Here is a 21,450-nt window from a genome sequence, read left to right as displayed (position 1 = left end):
AAGTTAGGGTCGGGGAAGACTAGAGAGCCTTGACTGGACGTTCACACATCATAGCAAGTTGTGTCTAATACAATAATAGCAACCACTCTGTTACTGTTATTGCAGCTAAACTTCTGTCTGGTTTGCTCCATGCCGATGGCTCGCTCTGCCAAGTGTTTTAAATCCATCGTCTTGCAAGGAATTCTCTAAGTTAGGTCTTCATTTCAGATGTGGGGAAACTGAGGAATGAGGTTTAGATACCCGCTGGGCAGAGGCAGTGACGGTATCAGACCCCAGGCCTCCCACCCCTGCCTCGCCCCTTTCTGTCTTGGGAATCAGCAAAGTCAGTCAAAGTGAGTCACTCTGGAGACTCATCAGTAGGTCTGGAGGTGTCTCAGAGATCTTGTCCACTTCATACCTTAGGGCAGAGACTTGGAGCGCTTACTCAAGCAGCCCCACCATCTGGGTAGGGCAAGGAGGGGGACCCACGGGCTCCCCATCACTCAGGGTCATGTGGTCACTGAATTCGCATCCAATTAATTTTGCAGCTGACCCCTGCATCCCTTCATTTTACTGCTATGCTTTAAAATGACCAGAATTATTACCTGCAGAAGTGGTAAAAGTCCACTGAGCTTTCTCAGCCTACGTACACCTCTAAAGCCTGGAAGGCTCCAGGGTTGTGTGTATAAATACACTCTTGGGAGAGGAACCTGACAGTTTCAGGTAATCTTTTAATATTTGAATGTGGATGCCGGGGCTGCAAGGCAGCTGAATCACAAAGGCAGAAGCAAGGAAGTGATTCGATCAGATCATCAGACAGTCACATTGAAGACATCCATTTAGGCATCTCATTATTTCACTTAAATGCAGAAGAGTCAATAATACAATATTCCTTCCCTTCAGTTTATTTACTTCTGGCCCGGAGCAGGAATACAGTGGTACGTTTTGAGCCCTGGAAGTGCTAAGCACTATGTTCACACGTTCCTTCACTTCCTTAATCCCCCAACTATGTCACCAGCAATGTTCTGCTATTAATCCCCATTTTACAGATGAGAAAACTGAGGCTTAAGATATAAAGCATTCCACCCAAGACAGGGCTTTGGACTTTACCTGAATCCAGGTGGTCCAAGTGCCAGGGGTCGGTGGCAGACGACATGGGTGACAGGGTGAGCGGGGAGGCCCCGCAGTTGGATTCCACCAGCTCGCCCTGGACGTGCACGTGAGCTGAGGCGTTGGTCTGCCTCAGGGCGGCCTTGAGAGGGGCGATTTGGTTGAATTGGACTCTGGAGAGGCAGCCAGTGAATCCCGGGGTGTTGTACTTGTGGATCTCTTGGTCGATCTTCCCTGTTTCTAAAAGAGAAAGAGAGAGAAAGTAAAGATCGTGTACACTCACTCGATCAGAGCTGCAGTATACTCTCGTCTTTGAACATTTGTGTCCAAATCTTACTCTTGGCTTTAAGATACTATGTTCTTTCAGATGAAACATTAATGACTTGATAAGACTTTAGCGCTGGAGACTTCATGTTAAAAGGACCTTCTCTGTCACTGGAGAACGTGGTAAGAAGGCTAAGACTATACTTGCTAAAATAAAATGCATTCCTAATTACCTTGGAAGTAGCTGGAGCTACTTGAGATGTTGCTGAAACCAACAACACTCACTTGGCTCTGACTGACTTTTCACCTCTTCTGATGCTTCAGTGACTCTCATATATCCTTCCCAGACCTCCTGGTAGATTAAGGTTTCCTTTTGTGCCTCTTATTTTCTTCTTTAGAATTCTTTTTTTTAAAAAAAAAAAAAAAAAGAAAGAAAAAATGATTCCTACAGGCTATAATCCCGGAGAAGGGAATAGTAACCCACTCTAGTGTTCCTGCCTGGAGAATCCCAAGGACAGAGCTTGGTGAGCTACAGTCCCTGGGGTTGCAAAGAGTCGGTCGGACACGACTGAGCAACTAACACGCACACGCAGCCTATAATCAGGATTTCCTCTCTTTAGAATCCAGTCCTCTGGGAATTCTGAGGCTTCCAGAAACCCAGCTAGTGTGGGAAGGGCATTTTGGGAGTCAGGAAAGTTTCCTAATTCAATCACAAACATACAAACGCATTTAAGAATCATCACCTCCCCTAAACCTGTAAGTTTAGCCTCTTTTCCTACACTAACATTCAAATCAGGGGTGAGTCTGGGTGGGGGCATTTCCAAAGTACTATTTGAATTAATATAAACACACTGGGACTTCCCTGGTGGGCCAGTGGCTAAGACTCTGACTCCCAATGCAGGGGGCTTCGGTTCAACCCCTGGTCAGGGAACTAGATCCCACATGCCACAACTAAAACCTGGTGTAGCCAAAGAAAGAAAGAAAGAAAGAAAAATAAGTCACACGGGCTTCCCTGTGGCTCAGACGGTAAAGAATCTGCCTGCAATGCAAGAGACGCAGGTTTGATACCTGGGTCAGAGAGATCCCCTGGAGAAGGGAATAGCAACCCACTCCAGTATTCTTGCCTGGAGAATTCCACGGACAGAGGAGCCTGGCCGGCTACAGTCCATGGGGGCGCAAAGAGTCGGACACAACTGAGCGACTAAGCACTCACACACACACACATCACACCAGTTAAGCAAAAGCAAGTGTCTTCTTGACCGTGACCCTGGATTCTAGAACCTACCAAGCAGAATGAGGGTTGAAGGAGTCCTAGACCCTCCTACCCCATGGTTCTTATCAGTGTGGTTCCTGGACCAGCACCATTAGCATCACCTTGGAAGGTGTTAGAGCCGCAGGGGGTGGGGCCCAGCCCTGTGCACGTCAGCACGCCCTCCAGGTGATCCTGATATCGCTAAGGTCTGAGAACCACAGCTAAACTATGGGCAATGATGATAAGTCAAAGTGAAGCCACTCAGTTGTGTCCGACTCTTTGCGACCCGTGGACTCTAGCCCACCAAGCTCCTCCATCCATGGGATTCTCCAGGCAAGAATGCTGGAGTGGGTTGCCATTTCCTTCTCCAGGGGATCTTCCCGACCCAGGGATCGAACCCAGGTCTCCCACATTGCAGGCAGACGCTATAACCTCTGCACCACAAGGGAAGCCCTTAAATACAAGAATCCAAGTACTAACATCAAAGATTTCAAGGGAGGAAAGGAAGCCAGGTTGAAAGAAGAAGGGGGAGGAGGCGGGAGAGGGGGGTGAAAGGGGTGGCCTTACAGACGTCTCCTGCCGCCTACAGATACCCAGGTGTTATGGGACTTTTCCCTGGGCCTCCAGAGAAGGGAGGACTGGAACTCAGCCCTACCAGAAATCAGACCAGACCAGAACCAGAATTCAAGTTCTCTGCCAAGAGGAGGTGATCAGCCTCCAGTCCTCAGCTCAGGCTGAGGGCCCTTTGACCAGATTCCTGCGTCCAGGACCGGGGGACTAGAAAAACAGGGAAGGATAGGATGGGTTAAGGAGAGGAAAGAGAGAGGAAAGGGGAGAGAGGTCAGTAAAGTCTCTTGTTTCTTACCGGTCGGGACACTCTGGCCAGGTGTCCACGTCAGGAGGAGACCAGGGACAAAAGGGTCCCAGCTGTGGCTGCTGGGTCTGGTCCATTGGCAGGCAAGCTGGCCCCTGAGTACCCCGAGTGGTCAGGATGTCAGTCTCAGCAAAGAAGAGTCCCCACCAGAGTCGCCATTTGTTGCAGGAAGGCGGACCCCTTCCTGGGCCCGAAACTGGGCTCTTGTCTAACACTCGGAAATGAATTGTCCGAGGAGACACATGTGCTGACAAAGCAAGAGATTTTATTGGGAAAGGGCACCCGGGTGGAAAGCAGGAGGGGAAGGGAACCCAGGAGAACTGCTCTGGGGCAATGATGATGCAGGGCTGCAATTCCAGGGGGTGGGCAACCAGCTCTCCAGAGAAGAGCACAGAGCTTGTATCCGGGTGGGAGACTATGCTAACATGATGCCGACCTTTTAAACACAAGGACAAGGATGTGAGCTATTCACCCTTGCACTTGAACTGTGGAAAATAAAGACTTTGGAAATCAGGAGCTAGACACTTCTTTAAAAAGCTGGGTTCAGAGCAGGTGATGTTTCTAATGGGGGAATGCATACAGGTGAAATAGTCTTGTAAAAAAATTTACTTCTCCACTAATTAAAGAATAAATCAGTGGTGAAGGGAGCTTTCAGACCTTGAGGGCACAAGAAATGAATGTATTGATTATTCATCACATTAAAAAATCAGTGTATTGACTGACCTGCACTAGTCCCATGTAAATTTCGATTAGTAGAAGAAATGACAACAAGGGCGACGATGATGAAGACAGTAATTCTGGGGATGCTAATAGGGTCTCACTTAGACAAGTACATAAAGAAATTTTAATTAATGATTCTCCATATTTTCCTCCTGCTGCAAATTTCAGTCTGTGACTCTGAGCTAAAGCACATTCCATTTAAGATGGAGAGGCAGGGTGCAGCCGCCACTGTGTACAAAGATCCTGCCATCAGGATGTCTTGAGGGTTCCTCTGATGACCAGGAAGAGGCTCTGGTCCCACGGACACCTGTGCTGGCTTGTTCCCCTTTTCCTGCCCTGCCTTTTCCTCAAGGCTTGCTTGCAGGCTACACGGCGATCCATTCTTCATCTCCTATCTTCTATTGTCAGAATTCCTTGTTCTAGGTTCACCAACTTGCCTTCCAGGCAGACATTTCTGGTATTTGGTTTCCGCCCCCTCCCTCCACATTGGCTCAGATGGTAAAGAATCTGCTTGCGATGCAGGGAACCTGGGTTTGACTCCTGGGTTGGGAAGATCCCCTGGAGAAGGGAATGGCAACCCACTCCAGTATTTTTGCCTGGAGAATCCCATGGACAGAGGAGCCTGGCGGGCTACAGTCCATGGGGTCGCAAAGAGTTGGACACGACGGAGTGATGAACACTCACATCCTCCCTTCAGCTATCTGCCTTCCCCTGGAGCATCCCCACATCAAGGAGCCCTGCGAGGACTGCGATCCCAGGGTAGGGAGGAGGAGCTCAGCTCCCTGCTATTTCTCTGGCTTCATCCGTAGTGGTGGCACCGGAATAAATAGCCAATGGTGGCAGGAAGCTGGGAACGACCTCAGCTCCATCAGCTGCTTCCTGCCAGTTAAAGGAGGGTCACTTTGGCCTGTCCAGCTTTGGAGTAGCGCTCCAGAAGGAAGATTCTGGTGGCTACTGCCATCTTGTGGGACTTCAGGTCCGTTTCATTCAACTCACTTCATCACAGGTATTGGCGGTGTGGAGCAGAAGCAGGAAGGTGACAAATACAAGGATTCACCCTAAGCAGCCCTCCTCCAGGGGATATTCCCCACCCAGGGATCAAACCCATGTCTCTTACATATCTTGTATTGGCAGGTGGGTTCTTTACCACTAGCGCCACGTGGGAAGTGGAGGAGAGTATGGCAACCCACTCCAGTATTCCTGTCTGGAGAATCCCATGGACAGAGGAGCCTGGTGGGCTACAGTCCATGGGGTCTCAGAGAGTTGGACACAACTGAGCAACTTAGCATGCACGCATGCACGCACGCACCCTGGGTAGCCCACAGCCTTGCTGGGGAAGAAGCATACAACCTGCTAACTCGACTTATGAACACAAGCTGTCCAGTAACAAGAGTCAGTATTTGTTGAACCCTTAAAATGTGCTCAATGTCCCATGCAAATTGGACATTTAATTCCTAGAAATACCCTTGGAGGAGGGAGCATTGCTGTCCCTGTGTAACGTGTGAGATAATGAGGCTTAAGATCCACCCCCTGCTGAGGCCAGGCAGAGCCCTGGGCTTCAACCTCTACAATGTTCTGAGCAAACTTTGTGCTTGGTGAAACACCTGTGGTGGATTCATGTCAATGTATGGCAAAACCAATACAGCATTGTAAAGTAAAATAAAGTAAAAATTAAAATTATTAAAAAAAAAAAAAAGTCTATCCCCTGGAGGAGGATATGGCACCCACTCCAGTATCTTGCCTGGGAAATCCCATGGACAGAGGAGCCTGGTGGGCTGCAGTCCACGGGGTTACAAAGAGTTGGACACGTCTGAGCGACTGAGCGCACCCATGGTAAACCAGGGAGGCAGGTCTGCATGGGGTTCTGGAAAGCACTGCAGGAAGGGTAACACTGCAACCAGGGTTTTTTTGGGTTTTGTTTTTGGTGATAAGAACACTTAACATAAAATCTTCCCTCTTAACAAATGTTTATGTATACAATACAATCTTGTTAAACTTACAGGCACTCTCCTTCTTGCATAAGCAAAAGTATGCACCTTTGACCAACATCTCCTGATCCAACCCCCCCCCCCAACCCAGCCCCTGGAAACCATGATTCCAGTCTTGGCTTCTATGACTGACTATTTCAGGTGCCTTATATAAGCGGAATCATGCAGGATTTATTCTTCTATGTCTAGTTTATTTCACTTGGCATAACATTTTCCAAGTTCATCCATGTGGGCAGATGGCAGGACTTCGTTCTTTGTGAAGGCTGAATGATACTTCACTGCATATTTTATTTTCTTTGTCTGGTCCTCTGTCAATGGACATTGAGGTTGCTTCCAGGCCTTGGCTATTGTGAATAGCGCTGCTATGAACATGGGAGTGCAGATATCTGTAAGATCTTGATTTTAATTCTTTAGTGAACATACCCAAAGGCAGAATTGCTGGATCCCATGGTAGTTCTATGTTTAACTTCTTGAGAAACCTCTGCACTGTTTTTCATAGTGACTAAACAATCCCCCATTCCCACCAACTTCTCCACAAGCATTGGTGAATGCTTGTTATCTTTTGTAGGACTAGGTTTCAAGAATGAAAGGAAAGAGAACTCCAGGTTGAGTCTTTTGTGAGGTTTTGGTTCTGGGACCTAGGGGCCTCATATGAGGTCAGAGCTCAAGGCCAGATTGGGAAAAACCTTGAAGATCGTGTTAAGATGCTTGTATTTCAGTAAGAAACTCAATGATATTTAAGCTGCAGGGGATCGTGGCGGGAACCACATTAGATATTAGATTAGAAAGATAATTTTAGGGGAGCATAGTCATTGCTCTGAGCAGGTCTGCAAACACCCTGGGCAAAGACAGGGGTTCTTCTCTTTGCAGTAGGGCCAAGGCAGAGCTACGCTGTGGATAAAGTGCCCCGTTCTTCACCAGCATCCTCTTGTCTTTGCTCAGCTGATTCTGGCTACCTTTCATACGGTCCTTCACCCAGCTGCCTAAACTTTAAGATGGACAGGCTTGGGACTTTTGGTGGTCCAGTGCCTAAGATTCCTCCCTCCCAAGGCAGGGAGCCTGGGATCGATCCCTGGTTAGAGAAGATACCCACATGCCAAAACTATAAGAGCCATGCAGTCAAATATATATACATATATATATACATATATATATATGGACTTCCCTGGTGGCTCAGATGGTAAATATATATATATATATATTTTTTTTTTTTTAGAAAGGGCAAGCTTCTGATCACTCTGCAGAAAATGAGTAGTCTCACAGCTGTATACATCTGACAGTTCCCAATTTACTGTGGGGCCCCCACTTCTTAAACAGCTGCCCTCCCGTTTCCTTCTGACCTCAAGAGGGATAAGTGACACAAGGCAGATGGCCAGAGGGGAGCCCAAGGCAGGGGGTTGTGATGACGACCAGGAACCAGGGGAACAGAGGGAGGTGGGGGCTCTAGGGGCCAGGCTTTAGCTTTTCCCCGTCTGTGCTTTCTCTCTTTTGGGGAAAATCCCCAGGGTTTCAACTGATGTTCTTTTCCTAAAAGGCGGCTGGGTCACAAAGACAAGGGCTCTGACACCCAGGAAAGCAGAACCAATACTTTCAAACCCGAACAGTGTCTGGATGTGCTTCTAAAGACCCTTGGCTGGGACCCGTTCCCCTGGGGTCCACGAGTGCAATGGACGCTCTTGTCTCTTCGGGGCCAGATGGTTCCAACTCTGGACCATGTAATGACAGTAAGAGCTTCCACTAGAAACCAGACTTGGTACATGTGTGAGGTGCTGTGTTGAGTACTCTAAAAAATTATTCATTTATTTCGCTGCAACAGGTCTTAGTTGCGGCACAAGGGATCTCTAGTTGAGGCATGTGGGATCTAGTTCCCTGACCAGGGATCGAAGCCCAGGCCCACTGCCGTAGGATCACGGAGTCTTAGCCACTAGGCCACCAGGCAAGTCCCTGTTTACTGCTTTTAATGCAGTATTCCACTGTTTTCTAACAACTCTGTGAGCCGAACAGGATTATCCCCACTTCACAGATGGGATGGTTTCGAACTGTGGTGTTGGAGGAGACTCTTGAGAGTTCCTTGGAGAGCAAGGAGATCAAGCCAGTCCATCCTAAAGAAATCAGTCCTAAAGGAAATCAATCCTGAATGTTCATTGGAAGGACTGATGATGAAGCTGAAACTCCAATACTTTGGCCACCTGATGCAAAGAACTGACTCATTGGAAAAGACCCTGATGCTGGGAAAGATTGAAGGCAGGAGGAGAAGGGGACGACAGAGGATGAGATGGTTGGATGGCATCACCAACTCGATGGACATGAGTTTGAGCAAGCTCCGGGAGTTGGTGACGGACAGGGAGGCCTGGCGTGCTGCAGTCCATGGGGTCGCAAAGAGTTGGACACAACTGAGCAACAACAACACAGATGGGGAAACTAAGGCTTGGAGAAATTAAGGTTTTGTCAATGAATGAACATTTATGCTTCATACAAAAAAGCAGAGAAGTCACACGTTTCATATTCTCAATTTCTCTCTGAAAAACAGACTATAGTATGGAGTTTTATATTCATTTGGATTGGGGGCATTTCTATTGAGGGACTCTTCATAAGAATGGCACAGTGAGGTTTCGTTTTTGAAAAATTTAAATGGCTATCAGAGACTCCTTTAAGACCATTGTTTCAGTAGTGAGTGGGCCAATAATAAAGACTTTTCAAATTGCTGTGAACTGATGCAGAGCCTTTCCAGCATCAGTTAAAGCACCAGCAAGTTCTGTAAACACTTGTCTGGGATAAAAATCTATACTGAAGGACATCTAAGAAATGACAATAACACTATCACTTTAGTGCCTTTGAGCTCATTAAAACTAAATTACGTTAATCTGTGAAATTGATTGCACTGGGGTTCTAGTGAAACCAAATATTAAAATACGATTTACTCTAAGAAGTTACCTTCTGTGTGGAGATGTCTTAGCTGAGGCTAATCTGGGGGAAACCTGCTCAAAGCATGCAAATTTCACAAGTGCAGTCACTCCTGAAATTAAGTTCTCAAGCTGTCATTAGTATTTCAACGTCTTGTATTCATGGTGATATGGGTTATAGAAAATAGCCCATTTAAAATACAGATGCAATTCTGGGTGAAACCTTAAAGTGAAATGCTCTTGACAATACTTTTAAGGAGGGTGCAGTAATTACACCGCAAGGCATTAGCATGCTTTCCAGGCTCTTTCTTACCCGGTTACTGAATACCGAGTGACAGGCAGGGGTGTTCGAGAAATGAGAAGAGGAAAGGGCACTTGAGGAGCAAGAAATGCGGGGAGAAGGAAGCCAGCCTGGTCGAGGACCCAACTGTGCAAGGACCTGGAGGGCACCCGGGAGCCTCCTCAGCGATGGGACACACATTCCGATCCGACTCACAAAGACATTTCTCATTTCCCTTTAAGACGATTCGAAACGCATCTATATAGGCTTCTTGAGTATCCCATGGGATCTATTCACCAGCTAATTTTTGTTGGATTTTACACTTTTTAGGATTTTCTATCAAAATTCCTTTCTTGGGGGGGTGTGATATTATGAAACACGAAATATCACCATTAACTTAATGTCTTACTTTTTATGAAACAGAGCCAAGGGATATTAGAAGGCTGATGAGACCTTAGCAAGGTTTTTGCTAAGGCTCTGCTGTGTGCCCCTCACAGTGCCAGGGGCTGAGAGGGTCAGCCTTTTAGAATTTGGGGATCAGAACGGGACGGCAGACCTCCCTTTTGCTCTGCAGAGACCGCAGGTACCATCGGCCCAAAGCATCGTCCCTCCTCTAGTCCTGCCCTCAACTCTCGGGAGGAATATGTCCCACTGATGGCACCGGAGGTGGTTTTAGGTTACTCACAGACTGGATGTTAAATAACATCCAATCTCAGGGTCACAAACTTAAATTCCTCTCACTTTTCTTTCCATCCTTCAAAGATAGGGTCTTAGGTTGGCGCCGGTTGGGACTGGACTGTATTTTCCATCACCCATACCTGCTTTGTTCCCTTTTTAACAAAGAAAGAATGGAACTGGACACTTCTGGAGGAAAGAGTATTGAACTTCACAGAGCCAGCACTATGGGTATTTTATTTCATGATTGCATTACAAAATTTCCAAAGGAAATTATAAACATTTTCCTTTTAGCATGCATGCCAAGTTGCTTCAGTCATGTCTGACTCTTTGCAACCCTGTGGGCCATAGCCTGCCATGCTCCTCTGTCCATGGGATTCTCCAGGTAAGAATACTGGGATGGGTTGCCATGCCCCACTCCAGGCGATCTTCCCAACCCAGGGATTGAACCTGTGTCTCTTACGTCTCCTGCATTGGCAGCTGGGCTCTTTATCACTAGTGCCAACTGGGAAGTCCTTTTAGCACAGATTTAAGCTTCCCAGATAGCTCAGTAGATTAAAGAATCCGCCTGCAATGCAGGAGACCCAGGTTCAATTCCTGGGTCGGGAAGATCCGCTGGAGAAGGGATAGGCTACCCACTCCAGTATTCTTTGGCTTCCCTTGTGGCTCAGCTGGTAAAGAATCCGCCTGCAATGTGGGAGACGTGGGTTCGATTCCTGGATTGGGAAGATCCCCTAGAGAAGAGAAAGGCTACCCACTCCAGTATCCTGGCCTGGAGAATTCCATGGACTGTATAGTTCATGGGGTTGCAAAGAGTCAGACAGGACTTTCACTTTCACTAAGTAAAAAATGGTAAGTCCATTTAAATAAAAGTATTAAGTAAATAACAGTAACGTAAGTAAATGGAAATGGAAAATATGTAACTGGAAATGGCAAAAATTATACCATTGGTCCTCAACCCCTCGATTCTTGGTGTTAGTGGCCTCTGTTCCCTTCAGATGGAATTCCACCTTCCTCCCTGATAGCTGTGATTCTATCACTTAGAACACCGTGGTCCCCCTGCCCTTCAAAGAGGGGGCTCCGAATGGCTTCCCCTCAGATCCTGCTCCTGGCTCTAACCACTTGGCCCAGGCGTGCTCATTCCCTACCCTTACGGGCCAGAAACCTGAATTTGGGCCTCTACTGGATTTACAGTTTCCGTGAGAGCTAACGTTGCTCATTCAGTCCGTGTCCCACGGACAGTCTATACTTTGCATGAAGCAATCCGCCAGTGACTGCTTGCTGACCACATCGAAGCTCTACCTGAAATGTCCGTCATGCAGTTTGCTCATGCTGGAAGGGCCGAGCACTCTGGAAATTTAGGCACAGCAAGGTTCACTGGGGGCCAGAGTTCATCAGCCTCAAGGGCAAAGAGCTGTGGAACATGGCTTTGAAAGAGGAAGGGGAACTAGTGAATTTAGATCCAGCAGACCACTATACTGGAGAAGGCAACGGCACCCCACTCCAGGACTCTTGCCTGGAAAATCCCATGGACGGAGGAGCCTGGTAGGCTGCAGACCATGGGGTCGCTCAGAGTCGGACATGACTGAGCGACTTCACTTTCACTTTTCACTTTTATGCATTGGAAAAGGAAATGGCAACCCACTCCAGTGTTCTTGCCTGGAGAATCCCAGGGACGAGGGAGTCTGGTGGGCTGCCGTCTATGGGGTCGCAAAGAGTCGGACACAATTGAAGCAACTTAGCTGCAGCAGCAGCAGATCACTATATATTTATTTCCAGAAGTACTATTACCTGGAAATCTGTCCATCTCACTAAGAACACACTGGTCTCTGAAAATACTATTGTGTGGCTCTTAAACCGACTCTTCGGCTAAAGGTGAATATCCACTGTTACATAAACCCTCTAGAGCACGGCTATATGGGACCTGATGAAATGAGTAGGAAGTGGGCTTGAAATCGCTGCCAGGCTGGAGATGTAAATAATCCCTGGAAAATCAGGCTGGGATGAGGTTGGTGAGCAGTCATCTGGTGTAGACTTGAAAACATGAGCAGGTCCTGCAGGGGCTGGCAGCCACCCTAGGTGGGAATGGGACCCTCAGGTTAGTGCTGAGCACCTGGGTTTCACCTGAGAGTATAGCTGGTGTGGGTATGAGAGTGTCCCCAAGCTTCCCATTTGGCCATAGCTGTAATAACGGGAACCTGAATAGGTTTCAGAATTGATTATTCCTAGAATAAACAAATGGGAAGTAACTGAAACAAAAAGATACCCCCCCAAACCCCAACCAAAAAAGTCAAAAGCATTAATCTAAAAAAGCAACACTAAACCAAATAAACCTCATTCCTCAATTCCAACATGATTAAGTCATAAACACTAGGCAGGGCCCTGAAATGCTGGAATCTAGGTTCAGCCTCAGCTCCTGTCCTTACAGGCAACGTGTTTTGATCAGTGACGTCTTGCGGACCAGCTGCCTTTCAGAAGATGAACAACTAGAATTAAATCCATATACATAATTGATGTATAAATTATGCACCCTGACATTTTATTAATCCCCGAAAGAAAGACACTAATGAGATTTTGTTGTATCTATTATATGCTTTTCTCTTTTATGAAGGAAGGCAGGACCAAGATATGCAGGTGTAATTTAAACAGCCCTTGACCTGTGACATATGCTAACTCAATTACAAACGGCAATCTGCAGGCAGAAGCAGAATCTTCGATTTCCTTCTACCATCATCTGTGTTACTTTTCAGTTTGTAAATCCGTTCCCAAGGATTGAGAAAATGAAGTTGTTTTTTTTTTTTTCCCCAGAAACATCAGTAACAAATGTCTTAATGTGAAAATGGTAGCTTACTGTACTCTTTTGCAGAATATTACATTTGTATTTGTATAAACTGATCACAGTCCCTCAGCTTTGGGGGACAAATCTACATATACAGAGACAGATGTATGTCTACATATATAAAGAATATAGATGTAAAGACGTATAGATGTGTGTGTGTGTATATCTCTCTATATGTGTATATATCTATAGAGATGTCGATATGTATATGTATTTATAAATATATAGACATAGGGTAAAACTGTCATCCTCATTCCTAAAATCTAGCTTGAACACCGCAAACTTACTATGATTGCTAGTTAATATAATACACTTGTTATGGCAGAAACCAATACAATATTGTAAAGCAATTATCCTCCAGTGAAAAAATAAATAAATTTAAAATATATAATACAGCTGTGATTTCAATATGAAGGGAATGATATGATCCTTGCTAAAAACAAAAGACCCAACCAACATGGAGTCAATTATGCTAAGCTCCAGGTCACCAAACCGAGACTTAAACTTCATCACAGGATCGGCTCTGTCAGCAGCGGAATCTTAAACCAGTCCATCAGGAATCATCTGATCAGCGCTGGTTAGGTAATCTGTTTGTCTGACCCATGACATTCTCTAAAGGAAAGTAAGTTTGAAATAACCAACCTGTCTTTTTGCCAGTATAATCTCAGTGTTCCCACCCTTTCTACCTATAAACAGACTTTCACTTTATACAGATTCTTAGTACTTTTTATCTGTTAGATTGAAATGCTGCTGGTTCAAATCAATTTTTTGCTAAAACACTCTTAAAATTTTTAATATGCCTCAGTTTACCATTTAAAATTCCTTAGCTGTTTCCAAAACAACAGACAGTTGGCTTCACACAGAGGTCACACACTGAAATACGGTTTTCCACTTTTTCCTGAATGTTTTAGGTTGTCAGACATAAGACAGAAAGCTGGGTGCCCCCTCCCTTTCCGCAGCCTCGGGGTGCCCTGCCGACATGCACGATTTTTCCGGACAAAGAATAACAAGCTCTGCTGAAAGTGACAAGACCTTTCAGAAAAGTGGACGTACCCGTCAGTCAAACCACAGAGCTGTGTGTGGAGCTCTAGTTCACTAGAGATGCAGGCTGGTTTTACCTCTCAGAGTCTCAGTAAATACAGGCTATGTGCCCAGCTACCTGCTATTGGAGAACAGAACACACTTGTATGGTCTGAAAGTCCCACAAGCTGGAAATGAAAGAACTTCTTCTTACTCATTGGGTTTTATTCCACGTTTGCTTAAAAAAAATTATTTAACAAATTATTGTATTTATTCTTGGCTGAGTCTTCATTGCTGCACGAGGGCTTTCTCTAGTTGTGGCTGAGCGGGGGCCACTCTCTAGTGTCTGGGCACAGCCTCTAATCGTGGAGCACAGGCTCCAGGGTGGGCACACGGGCTCCGCAGTTGTGGCTGGATGGGCCTAGTTACTCCGCGGCATGTGGAATCTTCCCCGACCACAGGTTGAACCAGTGTCCCCTGCATGGTGAGGCAGATTCTTAACCACTGTACCGCCAGGAAGGCCTCTGTGTTTGCTTTTGCGTCGTAATGTGTTAGCAGCACAAATAGAATCCTGTGTACAAAATGACAGAACTGTACGCCCTGCTTCGGCTGAAACTTTTCTTTGTGTTTAAGCTTTGGAAAGCCCTACTGAACTGTAGCCAACACTATAAGGAACGTGGGTGTCAGCGCCTAAGTTTCTTCCTTAGTTCTTCTCCCAAACATTGAGGAGCATTCTAGCCACGACCAGCCCACGGTCAGTTGATGCTAACTCCATGGGGAGTAGGGGAATTTGGGGCAACCGGAAGAGGAGGGAAGGGTGCTGACCTCATACACACTGAGAGCCGAACAAAGAAGCACAGGCTAGGGACTCCCCTGGTGGTCCAGCGGCTGAGACTCCACGCTGCTAAATGCAGGGGGCCCGGGTTCCAGCCCCGGTCGGGGAACTAGATCCCTTGCGCCACAACTAAGACCTGGTGAAGTCAAATAAACACATAAATAATTTAAAAAAAAAAAAAAAAAGGAAGTACAGGCTAGGAAAAGCATCGGGAAAATCTGAAAAACGAAGGTATTATATTTCCCGACAGTGTCAAATTGAATGATTCAGTAAAATAAAAAGTGGTTTCCTTCCTTAGTTCTCACTTAGTATTCTAATTCCCACCCCAGGAGGCCACTACAGCCATCTTACCCAAGAGAAGAAAATCCTTCAAGGACAAAGATTACAGGACAGTGTAAACGTGAAAGTGTTAGGAAACAGACACCAGGGCTGGGGTGGAGGGCGGTGGAGCTCCCAGGGTGATGAGACTGTTAGGAACATACAGAAGAGAGGGAAACCCTGTTGCCAGAAAGAGCCCTGGGGTGGGTCCCCTCAATTTGCTCACAGTATTGTATAACTAACATAAGAAAGAACTCACACCTTGAGGCCCTGCTGTATGAAATGCCATCTAGAAGATGGAGCCTAAATGCTCTGAGGCTGAACCCCACACTGGACTGGATCGGCACTCGAATCTGAACTCTACAACTGTAACTGCTCAGGATACCTCGGGGTCCCCTCGGGGGTCCAGACCTGGATGCTGGAGTCAGGACGTGGCCGGGCAGGCCTGTGGGGATCTGAGTGTATTCCCCGCACCAGAGCCTTTTCCTCCGCAGTTCCTCTAAAACCAACACCCTTATTTTCAGGAGTAACAGCCTATGAGGTTGGGAAACACGGGCAGAGGCTATCAACATTCAGCACGCTCTTAGGTATCTCATGACATTTTCATGGTCAAGGCAGGTCTGCGTGGGCTCGCAATTGTACGAGTAGCATTTTACACGTAGATTTATGAGGAGATGAATAGTGGGGGAAATCTGGTCAATGGTGGATGTTGGCTTCTGCTCACAGCACCACCGGTTTCCCAGGCGGTGCTAGTGGCAAAGAACCTGCCTGCCAAAGCAGGGGGTGCAAGAGACGTGGGTTCGATCCCTGGGTCGGGAAGATCCCCTCAAGGAGGAAATGGCAACCCACTCCAGTATTCTTGCCTGAAGAATCCCATGGGCAGAAGAGCCTGGTGGGCTATATGGTCCATGGGGTCACAAAGAGTCAGACATGACTGAAGTGACTTAGCATGCACTGATGTTAGCTTCAAGGGAAAATTTTAGGGGTAGGATTCCCGGTTGACATTTTATTATTAATGCTTTGGCCATTTGGATAAGGACATTCGTGGCATATTGATCAGTGTGTCCCACAGCATCTGGTGGAAAGGGGTGTGTCTATATAAGATGATAGGATTATGACCCAAAGGGACACTAAGGGGCTGAAATGATGGCCTGGATCTGACTAGAGAAGTTGAGCAGACACAAGTGCTTACTTTCTATAGCTGGACATACCACCCTCCCCCCATCACCGTCAACATCCGGCTGGGGACACACCTAACAACAGCACAGACCCCCTCTCTCCCCCCTCCCCCACCCCAGCGCAACAGGAGGTGGGTATTGTAATCATGAGCACTCTAGGAGTTAGGAGTGAGATGGGGCTGAGTCAGGGAAAGGACGGAGTGCCGATTCTGGCCCAGGAGGTGGGTTATGAGACTGCGTACAGTGGTCAGAATAAGCCCGGAGAGGTGCTAAACTCATGCCGGATCATTCTGAACCAGGCAGCAATAATCAGTTAGGGTGTGTACAGCGGAGGCCACCACTCTTGAAGCCACGTCTCCTATGACAGAGACGAAGGAACTGCAGAGGTCTACTGATGTTCGGATCATGGACCGCTTTCCAGGTGGTTCAGTTCAGTCACTCAGTGGCGACCCCATGGACGGCAGCACGCCAGGCTTCTTGTCCATCACCAACTCCCGGAGCTTACTCAAACTCATGTCCATTGAGTCGGTGATGCCATCCAACCATCCCATCCTCTGTCGTCCCCTTCTCCTCCCACCTTAAATCTTTCCCAGGTGGTACTATTGGTAAAGAACCCACCTGCCAACACAGGTGATTTAGGAAACGTGGGTTCAATCCCTGGGTTGGGAAGATCCCTTGGAGTAGGAAATGCAACCCACTCCAGTATTCTTGCCTAGAGAATCCCCACGGACAGGAGCCCAGTGGGCTACGGTTCATAGGGTTGCAAAGATTCAGACGCGACTGAAGTGACTTAGTACGCACGGAACACTGTAACTGAAGCCTCAGCCCCGTGTGGACTATGAGTTACTCCCCACGACTCTGGTCTAAACTATTTCAAGTGCAGAAGCGAAGCGAGGGTAGCGCTGACATGAAGAAGGCGCTGAGCTCGCATCTGTCACCAATTTACCTAAATCAAGTGACTTCGGGGACTCAGGCGGGGTTTACAGGTCTGTTGATTTTCCTTTTCCTTTGAATGAAGGACTGGGGCTTCGCTGTGCGGTGCTTGCTCAGGGGGGCCTTCCTTTCCGCTCCGACTGCGCAAACTGCGTGCAGTCTCCCAGCGGGGCACCTCTCTTATGCCATCATTACCTCTCCTCTCCCGGAGGCCTGTACCTCCCGACAGCGCGTCTGTCTCCACTTCAAAAGGTGCAAATTACAGCGGCTACAGCACCTTGAGAAAACGCATTTTCCCAGCACTGGCAGTCATTTTCTCCCGGCATCACGCTGCGTGCTTTGTTGCAGAGATGGCTGGAGCTTAAAGTATTTTATGGGGCAATGGCATTCATCTCTCTTCTAAGATATGTTATTGCGAACCCTAGGCATCTTGGGAAAATGGAACCAGCCTGGAAGAGCTGTTGTTTTTTTTCCTAGATAACAGAGGATTTAACTCTTCTGGCATGAGTACACTGCAGGTTTCTCATGGAATTATGTATCTCAAAGGCTTTCTTGGCTCCAGGATACCCGAAAACAGGGCCGTGTTCTAAATTTCAGAGCCTTTGGGCACTTTTGCCTGCCCGACCCAGGGATCAAACAATGTCTCCTGCATTGGAGGTGGCTTCTTTACCACTGGGCCATCAGGGAAGCCCTAAAAAAATATCCAACCAGTATTTTAGGTCTGTGATGGTATAAAGATGGACATGTTAATATAATATCAAAGTGAAAGTCGCTCAGTCATGTCTGACTCTGTACAGTCCATGGAATTCTCCAGGCCAGAACCAGGGGATCTCCCCAACCCAGGGATGGAGCCCAAGTCTCCTGTGTTGCAGCTGGATTCTTTACCACCTGAGCCACAAAGGAAGTCCTATTTATAATATATTCACTCATTTTCTTTCCCCTAAAAGTTCATTTTTTTTTCCTTTTGATTTTAAAATTCAAACATTTGCATGAGTCCCTAAAAGTATTAATACTTTGGCTCCGGGAACTACAGTTACTGGGCCTGATGGGTATGTCAGCCTCTGCAGAACATGTCTGGTGACATTTGTTGGTGACTTGGGCTGATCTGGGGACACTGTTTATCATGCCATGGGGACGGCTGTGAATCAACCCCGGATGGTGCATTTTTGAATAAAGGTCTGAAGCCACCTTTCTTTTTGGTCCCTGGTCTCTGATCCAGGTGGAGTAAGAACCATTACACCACACCCTGGCATCCTGCCTTCCTGCAGGAGTCGCTAGACATCACAAACCACTCATTGCTGGCTCCCTCCCGAAAGTCACCTTTATCTCCACCAGCATTTTAAAAATCGAGAACCACTTTAAAAATAATAAAAGACTCATCTTCTTCAAAAGATGACATTTCTTTAGCCATGATGCTCTCTACTGTTCGCACACCTTTCCCTCAATGTTTGATCCTGGGCAAGATTCCCTGGAAAGGCTGTGCATTTAATTTTACCACAAGATTGAGATGAAAGTCTTACACAGATCAACTTTCTCATGGCCTCTTCACTCACTCGTTCATTCATACAGGATTTACGGAATAATGACTGTAGCGACTCAGTACTGAGAAAGAGTTTTGCCTTTGAGGACTATCACTTACTTGCATATTATATGGTGTATTCTGACAACATGCTGAACAGTAATATTACTTGTTGTGTGAATTAATGACTGAATGAGTAAGTGAAAGATGAAAGGGCCACATCTTTAGGGGCTTCCATGTGGCTCAGCAGTAAAGAATCCACTTGCCAATATAGGAGACACAGGTTTGATCTCTGGGTGGGGAAGATCCCCTGGAAAAGGGCATGGCAACCCACTCCAGTATTCTTGCCTGGAGAATCAAGGACAGAGGAGCCTGGCAGGCTACAGTCCATGCGGTTGCAAAGAGAAGGACATGGCTGAGCGACTAAACAACAACAAAACGTCTTTAGGGTGAGCTCAAAAACCAAGTCAGCAATAAGCAAAACAAGTATGAAAGCGATAGGGTGATGAGGGGCGATATCATTTTAGACAGGGCATTTGGGGAGGCCACCACTGAGACTACACTTGAGCTCTGACTCAGCTTAAGCAAGGATGCTAGTGTCTTTATCCGGGGGACATGCACTCCAGGCAAACGAACGGCCCTGAGACAACACATGCATGTGTGAAGGCTGAAACTAGGGGCTGGCCTGAAGCTGGATCCTGCCTGCCCAGGTGCAGAATGGCTGACTTCCAAGCTCCCTGTGAGAGCTTTGCAGCAGCGTGGCACATGAGCTCTGCAGAGTCCTGGTGAGCACCCCCGTGTCTGCTGGCTGAGGTGGCACTGTGGACCCTCTACCTGCACACAGCCAGATGCTGGACGGATGGGTGGGCCCACAGGGGCCTGGGCTTGGGCACTTTAGGACAGGAAGGAAGTGGCGAGATGGTGACCTTTAGTAACCTGCAGCATGACAGCCCCAAAGCTCAGCACCTCCACAGACACTAGCACGGTGATCAGACTGGATCAGCCCCCAGAGCAAAGACCTGTTAGGTTGCTGCTGTGGGTTGCGTCCCCTAAAAAGATATGCTGAAGTTCCATCTCCTGGAAACGGGGTCTTTGCAGATGTCATCAAGATAAGATGAGGCTACACTGGATTGAGGCGGGGTGGGCCTGCTCCAATGCCCAATAGTTTGGCCACCTGATGCAAAGAACTGACTCAATGGAAAAGACCTTGATGCTGGGAAAGATTGAAGGTGGGAGGAGAAGGGGATGACAGAGAATGAGATGGTTGGATGGTATCACCGATTCAATGGACATGAATTTGAGCAAGCTTCAGGAGTTAGTGATGGACAGGGAAGCCTGGTGTGCTGCAGTCCATGAGGTCCTGAAGAGTTGGACACTACTTCCTCTTTGGACATACCAATGTTTAGTTGAACCAAGGAATAGTTACTAATACTTCTCGATGAACGGTCCTGTGTTGGCACCATCGGAGACAAACAGGAGACCACAATCCCCTGCAGAGACCTCACTGTCGAGAACACACACCAGCCAAGGCCAAATGAGACACAGGCCATGATGTACGTTCAGATGCATAAAACCTACAGATCTGGATGGGGGTGAAAAGGGTCAAGGGCAGCCCACAGGAGGGGACAGCTGGAAAGAGCACTGAACGGGAGTAGTCTGAAAAGGAGGGGAGAGAAGGGGATGGGCAGATCCCGCAACAAGGAAACCAGTGGGGCACGAACAAGGCAGTGCCACAGAGTGGGCTGGAGAAGGCTGAAAGCTCTCCTGCGGATGACGGGCGGGCTTCACGTTTCAGATCAGTTTCTACTTGACTGGGTAAGCGTGGGAGCATCTCTTAAAGGTCTTCTTTTTAAAAAGCTGAGGTGGAACACACATGGCCCAGAATTTATAAGCATGGAGAAATGCAATCAGGGCTGTGTATAAGTCAAGTCTAACTGGCACTGGTGGAGGAGATAGACTGGAGAAGACTCAGGAAGTGGAAACTCGAGGAGGAGACCGTCACAGCCATCCTAGGTGAGGGGTGGGGAGGGTCTGACGGGAAGGAAGACGGAGTGGACCCAGGAGAGGCTTCGTGTATCAAATAGAGGCTTCTAAAACTGTGCTTTTCAGCTGCAAGGGTGTGGCAAACAGGAAGAGATGCAGATGAACACCAGGCAAAGACGAAGATAGGAAAGTGAATATAATAAAGAGTGTGTGTGCGCGCTCAATTGTGTCCAGCTCTTTTTGACTTGATGGACTGTAGTCCACAAGCTCCTCTGTCCATGGCATTCCCCAGGCGAGAATACTGGAGTAAGCTGCCATTTCCTTCTTTAGGGGATCTTCCCAACCCAGCGAGGAGAAGGCGATGGCACCCCACTCCAGTACTCTCGCCTGGAAACTCTCATGGACGGAGGCGCCTGGTAGGCTGCAGTCCATGGGGTCGCGAAGAGCCGGATATGACTGAGCGACTTCACTTTTACTTTTCACTTTCATGCATTGGAGAAGGAAATGGCAACCCACTCCAGTGTTCTAGCCTGGAGAATCCCAGGGACGGAGAAGCCTGGTGGGCTGCCGTCTATGGGGTTGCACAGAGTCGGACACGACTGAAGCGACTTAGCAACCAACCCAGCGACTGAAGCCTCTCCTGCATTGGCAGGAGGAGTCTTTTATCACTAGCGCCACCTGGGATACCCATCAGGGATCGAACCTGGGTCCCTGCATTGCAGGCAGATTGTTTACCATCTGAGTCACCAGGGAAGCCCATAATAATGGATACTGATTGTT

At 47.5% G+C, this 21,450-nt stretch overlaps 1 protein-coding gene across 1 annotated transcript in view; it reads right to left on the bottom strand.

The window, feature by feature from the left end:
- Positions 1-21,450, bottom strand: part of CNTNAP2 (contactin associated protein 2) — a 1,643,722-nt gene that overhangs the window by 31,111 nt on the left and 1,591,161 nt on the right. The window contains exon 22 of the mRNA XM_068972445.1: positions 1,090-1,329. Within this exon, the coding sequence (XP_068828546.1) occupies positions 1,090-1,329 (240 nt within the window). The remainder of the gene's footprint in view (positions 1-1,089; positions 1,330-21,450) is intronic.

The sequence above is a fragment of the Capricornis sumatraensis genome, chromosome 5, assembly GCF_032405125.1.
Source record: "Capricornis sumatraensis isolate serow.1 chromosome 5, serow.2, whole genome shotgun sequence".
NCBI classification, from domain to species: Eukaryota; Metazoa; Chordata; class Mammalia; order Artiodactyla; family Bovidae; genus Capricornis; species Capricornis sumatraensis.
This window is presented reverse-complemented; position numbering and strand designations above follow the sequence as displayed.